This window comes from Entamoeba dispar, genomic scaffold, assembly GCF_000209125.1.
Source record: "Entamoeba dispar SAW760 scf_1105229457771 genomic scaffold, whole genome shotgun sequence".
Taxonomy (NCBI): Eukaryota; Evosea; order Mastigamoebida; family Endamoebidae; genus Entamoeba; species Entamoeba dispar.
In genome coordinates, this window is record NW_001852859.1 from 22,633 (window position 1) to 29,135 (window position 6,503).

Sequence of the window (6,503 nt, forward strand, 5' to 3'; positions counted from 1 at the left end):
TTAGATACTTTGAATTAACGGTATCTGGTTATAATATTATTTCAATTGGAATAATGGGAATTGGTATCTATCCATTTGAGGGATCAAGACACCTTGGATGGGATGAAGGAAGTATTGGATTTCATTCAGACTCTGGTGATTTATTTAATGAAGGAAAAGTAAGTCAATATGCAAATCCATTTGGGTTAAAGGAAGACGAGGCTCATATAGTTGGTTGTGGATTTGATACAATAAAAAAACAAGTATTTTTTACGCTTGATGGTAAAAGACATCATTCAATTAACGTTAATTGGACAGAAATAGCTGCAGGATTTACAGTTACTGATATGGATTGGATTGAAATTAACTATGGACAACGTCCATTTTCATTTGATTTGTATCAATATTGTGAACAATACCAAAAATCATGCACTATTGTTTAATTGAAGTAAATCAGATTATTTTATTAAAAATTCAATTTATTGAATTAAATTAAGATTCAAAACATCATTCTTTTCTCTTTTTCTTTTTTTAGAGAAAGAGTCAAATTCTAAAAATATATAAGAAATAAAAAGAAGATTAAAAAAATTTAAAAAAAAGAAAAAGAAAATTTTAAATAGTAAAAATAATAATAAAAAAACTAATAAAAAATAAGAAAAATGAAAGAACTAAAAAAATAGAAAAAGAATGAAGAAACTGGGAAAAGCTGAGAAGAATAAAACTACGAAAATGTTTAATGATGCATTTGAAAATTCAATAAAAAGTATTGAAAGGATACCTGTTAAAATTAAGAAAAATCAACAACCTATAATTGTTTGTGACACTACACCACCACCCATGACATATCCAATATTTTCAACTGAGAGTATTGCTTATACATCACTTTCAACATATCCATTTAGAGATGGAAAAAAAATAGGAAATCCTATTTGTGATAAAGGAAAAGGAGCATTTTTTGAAGACATGGCAATAGCAGTTTTAGCTGATGGATGTGGATTAGGAAATAATGTTTGTAATGCTTCAAAAGCAGCAGTTAATAAAATTTTAGAAAGTATTATTGATAAAATTGAACAATGTAAAAATACTAAAGAAATTGCTCAATTAATGGTTGAAAGCACATACGAAGGACATTTAGCAATTATTAATGATGGAATTGAATCATTTCAAATAGGTACAGCAACTGTAATAATTAATGTTATTGTATATTCTAATCAAGACGAACCAATTATATTAACATTATCTATTGGTGACTGTCATTCATATAAATATAGTCCAATTCAAATGAAAACAGAACAATTAACAGGAAGTATTAGAACGTCATTAAATGATGTTAGTGATTGTGGTGGTAGAATTGGTCCATTTATTGATCATTTATATCCAGATTTAAGAAATGCAAATATTAAATTAGATAGATGTAATGATGGTGATATTATTATTATTGCTACAGATGGATATCATGATAATTTTGATCCAACATTATTAGATTATAATCCAATTGATATTGGTATTGATGCTAATGATTGGAATGAAGCAAGTAAAACACCATATTTCTTAGAAAAAAAACAAATATGGATTGAACGTCTTATAACTTCAATTTTTAAAACATCAAGTTCAATGTGTCATTTTGTTGAACAACTAGGAGATTATGTTACTGAAACAACACAAACATCAAGAAAATTCGTAGAAAATCATCCTGGAGAAAAATTACCTCCAGACCCTCATAAATTTCCAGGTAAGTTAGATCATAGCACATTATTGGCTTACAAAGTTATTAAAAGAATAGATGCTTTTGAAATTATTAATAGTATTATTCCTAGTTATTCATCTGGATTATTTGGTGGACAATCTATAAGTAGTGCTAAATTACGTGCTTCTAGACCAAAGAAATTATTTGTAAAATTACATAATAGACAAATACAAACACCAAGAGGTGACACTAGTGATCCTACTTCTCTATATTTCTCAGAAAAAACAAGTCCTCATTCAATGAGCCCTATTCACATTTTATCTAAAGAGTCTTTAGTTCCTTTAAATCCTGATGATAAGCCTATTGCAATAAAATTTAATTCTGATCATTCAATTAATCCACAAAAATCAATTAATAGTAGAGGATCAAGTCCAAAACAAGAACACCCTTCTGATTATTAAAAAATAATAATTAATAATTGTACACTTTTCATATAACTTAATTATTCTATTTTTATAATTCTATTTTCAAAGCAATTAAATGAAGTTTAAAATTTAATTCAATACAAAATATTTTAATATGATAATAAAAACAATAAATGTCTATATAAAAATTTAACTTTGAATAATAATATCTAATAGAGTAATTTCTATCGTTTGACCTAATGAAAATTCAATTAATATTTTCTTTTTTAATTTCCTTAATAATGGCTCTAGTGAATTATTATATTGTATTACTTGTATGTTATGATAAAAATTAACACATAGCGTTTTTAAAGTAATAAATTTCTTGTAACAGTATATTGACATAATTTCCTTATACATTCATATTTATCAGTTTTAGAAAAATAAATAAGAAATCAAGAATGGGGCTGTGATGAGAATAATAATTAAATAGAATTTAAAACATATTTTTTCTTGATACAAGAATCTTTATGTTAAATTATTAACACTTATTCTTTTGATGTGTTTTTTTAATTAAAAAAAATAATTGAAATAAATAAAATATAACTTGAATTTATATTCACTTTGATTAATGTTGATTTAAATTAATAACTAAAGAGAAAATAATCGAAAAAAATTTTAAATTAATCATCTAATATTCCATAATTATTATGAGATTTTTTTGATAAAAAGTTACCTAACGATAATCTTCTTTTTCGAGAGATTAACTGGTTTTCTTTATTTTGAGAAAGAGTAGGTATTTTTGGAGTTGGTGATGATGTGTGTTCATGAATGATTGAAACATTTGGCTGTTTTTCTTTTGTTTGAATTGGTGTCGGTGTTATTACTTTAGGTGACTGACTTGGGCATGAAGAATTTTTATTTAATCCTGGTGGTGTTGTTTGAGAAATATTATTTGATAATGTTACAGAAACACTAGCACTTGGTCTCCTTTTTTTGGCAATTTCTACATCAATTATATTTGTTGATGTAATGTACCCAGCATTACTACGTAATAAAGGAATAGGAAGAGGGAAAAAAGATGGTACTGTAAGATAAATAGTAGAGTAATGAGGAATATTTATAATTGCTTCATTATTACTATAAGTAAGGAATGGTTGTTGACCATTTGTTTGAAGTATTTTGTTACGCAAGTCATTGAGTTTTTTTAATGTTGGAGTTACATAGTAATAAGGAAAATGAAGTGTTGAAATATATGCCGGATATTCAAATATTTTAGGTGAGCTTATTGTTTGTGAACTATACACTAACTGCATCTTTACCATTCCACTAAATCCTAATTCACTTCCTTCTGGTTCTCTAAGGAAAAACCATGAACTTATACCTCTGTCAATAGGGAGTAAATTTAAATCAATATCAATATATCCAATATACCTCTTATTGTATTTTACTGTAAATACTACATTATTTTGGGATGAGTCTAATGGTATTTCAATAGTCCCTTCAATATAATTCTTTTTTGTGAGATCTTTTACACAAAATATTGACCTTAATGGAATTCCTCTAGTTTCTTCAATTTTTATTGTTAATAAACCGTTACATTCATTAATAATATGTTGAGGAAGTCGTTCGTTTTTTGGTCTTGGATCATTCCATGAGACACTCTTGAAAGAGTGATTAATAAATACTAATTGATTTTTTGACCAACCAACACTCATGTCTGGAGGTAAACAAGAAGTTTGGTAATCAAGGAAATTTGAGTTACGTTGTTCAATATGGTTAATGTCAATGACTTGGTTATCTATAGTATAAATAGTCTCTATTCCCTTTGGACATAAAGAGTCATATTTTGGTGGTAATCCATAAGGAACTTCATCAAATGAACAAGGGCTTAAAGTATCAATTTTAATAGACTTAATATATTCATCAACATTTCTTGAATTTGGAGTACGAGCAAATACAGCAATTGGTAAAACAATCCTTTTAATTTTCTTTAAAACTTTTCCAGAATTAAATTCTAAAATAATAGCATTATGTATACATAATGGAGAATCAGTAACATCTGGTGGTGTAGTCATTGGGATATTAATTTTATAAGTGAATGTAGAAGTACCAATAGGAATATTATATACTAATGTAGAACTATTAATTTCATGTGACAAAGTTTTATTAGAAGTATTCATAACAATAGTAGCAAAATGAAGAACAGCCTTTTCAATTGATTGTTTTCCTCTGTTAGTAATTGAAAATTTACCAGTCAATTCATCACCTTGATAACCACAACCAGTATCACATAAAATATCTAAAACATATTTGTTATATTCTTTTTTTGTATAACAACTTTCTAATAATGATTGAGGTAGTTCAATGTTGTTATATAATAATGGGACGATTGTTGGTTTTCCATGTACTCTTCTTCCTTTTAATAATACAACTGTTGGATATAATTCATAACAAATACCTACACCATTTGACATTAATGATGTAATATGAAAATTTTCATTAGTATTAATAGAAAAAGCATATTTAAATGTCCCCGGACACATTTCAGTAATACGGTCTTCAGTTACATAATGATTAAAAATAACTTCAAATTCTTCAGAGTGTATTATTTTCCTTTCAATTCCAGTCCACATTTTTTCATTTGGTTCATCATCAATTAATACAGACCCAACTCCGCCTAATGGTGTAATACCAAAATAATGAACTGAAGATAAACAGACTAATATATTTTTTATAAATATTGGTTTATTAAATGTTAATGTAATATATCCTTCAATTCTTTCTTTTATAGTAGTTCCATTAGTAAAGACAATATCACTAAAAGTGATTCCATCTGAAGTCGATATCATTAACTATATTTTCTAAGTTAATTTCTTTATTTCTTTATACTTGTTCATAATAATTATCTTCTTCAATTCTTTCTGTTTTTAGGTTTTCTTTCAAAAAAATCTTTTAGAATTTTTTATATTTTTCTTTTTTTGATTTCTTTTGATGAATTAAAATATAAAAAATTAAACACTGGCAACACATTAGAAGAGGAACCTTCTAATGCGAGTATGTTAGAAGTGAACTCTATTGTAGAAATAGAGCATATTGAAGAAACTGAAACAATCACTTCTCAATATGAAGAAAATCCAATTGTGGATATATCTATTAATTGATATTTTTTTTAAGAATTAAAATATAAAAAATTAATACTTTTTATTTTGAATTTCATTGCCTAATGAAAACACTTTTATTATTTATACTGATTATTCAGTAATACTACCAACAACTTCTTCATTTTGGAGTAAAAGTAATAATTAAATAACGTATTATAGTTTAAATATAATAACTATAATTCATAATATTAACAGAAGAAGCAAATCCATTCCAGTTTGTTATGTTTAATTATCTAAAAAAAAAAACCATGAAAAATCGGGAAAAAATACTAAAATAAAATCCAAAAAAACTAAAAAAAATAAAAAGGAAGTTTGAATTTCGGAATGAATCCGTTTAATAATTTTGATGAAATTGATTTTCGTAATGCCCAATTACCAGAAGCAATTAATGGTCAAACGATTGAATTATTAAAAAGCAAAAAAGAAATAAAACCAGTTGTTCAAAGCCCAAATCAACAGAAACGAGATATAAACACACTTGCCAAACAAAAAGGGATGACAGAAGAATGTCAACGAATGGCGTTTTTAATTGGACTATTAAATTACCGAGGAGTTGGACTTATTATAGCAAGAAGATCTAAAAAAGCTGAAAAAGCATTACAATATATTGAGGTTGTAGGTCTTTTTGGAATTATAGAAGTAAGTCATAAACAATTACTTGAAAGAGTACAAAAAGAAGAAACAGAATATTCAAGGTTAAATATAAGAAGTTATAATGAAAGGTACCATCGAAAAAATATATTTGCTGTGACATATAATTATTTATTACAACTTGCTATTCGTTTATATGATGGAAGTCTTCAATTTGAAATAAAAAAGACTAAATCTACAAAAGTAACAATTAAAATGAAAAAATTTATTTCAGTTACTTTAAAAAACAAAAATTATTCTTCTCAAGAAATACTAATTATTGGAGATAGAATTTATAAAATCATTTCAGAGTTAATGAATTCCTCTTCAATCCAAAATACCACTTCAAAAGTTTTTAAAATTGAACCTAAATTTATTCCTTTTCAATATGAAATGTTTATTGGTTCATCTAGTTTATTTCAAAACTCTTCAAAATATTGGCTTTATGATGAAGTTGTAGAATATGAATTGTCTCATCATGAAAACTCTATTTCTTCATTCTCAGGTCATTCAATTCCATCTACCTTAAGAAGTACTCAATCAGTCACTCCTCAACCGAATAAAAATAATACAAAATCTTGTTCAGTTGTTCCAAGTTCAATTAATAAAAACGTTCACTATCACTTAGTCTGTTACAAA

General features: G+C 26.0%; 5 protein-coding genes across 5 annotated transcripts in view, besides 11 other annotated features; 3 read left to right on the forward strand and 2 right to left on the reverse strand.

Annotated features, from left to right (window-relative positions):
- The window catches only part of EDI_322470 (uncharacterized protein), a gene marked incomplete at both ends in the record, with an annotated part of 2,157 nt that extends 1,735 nt beyond the window's left edge, over positions 1-422 (forward strand). The window contains one exon of the mRNA XM_001733174.1: positions 1-422. This exon is cut by the window's left edge and continues 1,735 nt beyond it. Coding sequence (XP_001733226.1) covers positions 1-422 — 422 coding nt within the window.
- A 14-nt stretch (positions 423-436) lies between these two features.
- Positions 437-475: a sequence feature (AT_rich).
- A 56-nt stretch (positions 476-531) lies between these two features.
- Positions 532-675: a microsatellite.
- On the forward strand, positions 667-2,127 carry EDI_322580 (uncharacterized protein; the record flags this gene model as incomplete). The annotated part of the gene is made up of 1 exon (XM_001733701.1): positions 667-2,127. One exon carries the CDS (start codon positions 667-669, stop codon positions 2,125-2,127), a length of 1,461 nt encoding a protein of 486 aa, XP_001733753.1.
- Positions 2,120-2,300: a sequence feature (AT_rich).
- Positions 2,301-2,547: 247 nt separating this feature from the next.
- Positions 2,548-2,582: a sequence feature (AT_rich).
- Positions 2,583-2,634: 52 nt separating this feature from the next.
- Positions 2,635-2,676: a sequence feature (AT_rich).
- A 77-nt stretch (positions 2,677-2,753) lies between these two features.
- Positions 2,754-4,922, reverse strand: EDI_322590 (uncharacterized protein; the record flags this gene model as incomplete). Its single annotated transcript, XM_001733702.1, has 1 exon — positions 2,754-4,922. One exon carries the CDS (start codon positions 4,920-4,922, stop codon positions 2,754-2,756), a length of 2,169 nt encoding a protein of 722 aa, XP_001733754.1.
- Positions 4,794-4,815: a sequence feature (AT_rich).
- A 127-nt stretch (positions 4,923-5,049) lies between the features above and the next one.
- Positions 5,050-5,241: a repeat region.
- Positions 5,084-5,241: a repeat region.
- A 6-nt stretch (positions 5,242-5,247) lies between these two features.
- Positions 5,248-5,281: a sequence feature (AT_rich).
- Positions 5,282-5,369: 88 nt separating this feature from the next.
- Positions 5,370-5,426: a sequence feature (AT_rich).
- A 43-nt stretch (positions 5,427-5,469) lies between these two features.
- Positions 5,470-5,544: a microsatellite.
- Positions 5,545-5,558: 14 nt separating this feature from the next.
- On the forward strand, positions 5,559-6,427 carry EDI_322600 (uncharacterized protein; the record flags this gene model as incomplete). Its single annotated transcript, XM_001733703.1, has 2 exons — positions 5,559-6,259; positions 6,370-6,427. 2 exons carry the CDS (start codon positions 5,559-5,561, stop codon positions 6,425-6,427), a joined length of 759 nt encoding a protein of 252 aa, XP_001733755.1.
- Positions 6,428-6,488: 61 nt separating this feature from the next.
- EDI_322610 (uncharacterized protein) overlaps positions 6,489-6,503 on the reverse strand; it is a gene marked incomplete at both ends in the record, with an annotated part of 1,535 nt that continues 1,520 nt past the window's right edge. Inside the window, one exon of the mRNA XM_001733175.1 lies at positions 6,489-6,503. This exon is cut by the window's right edge and continues 1,206 nt beyond it. Within this exon, the coding sequence (XP_001733227.1) occupies positions 6,489-6,503 (15 nt within the window).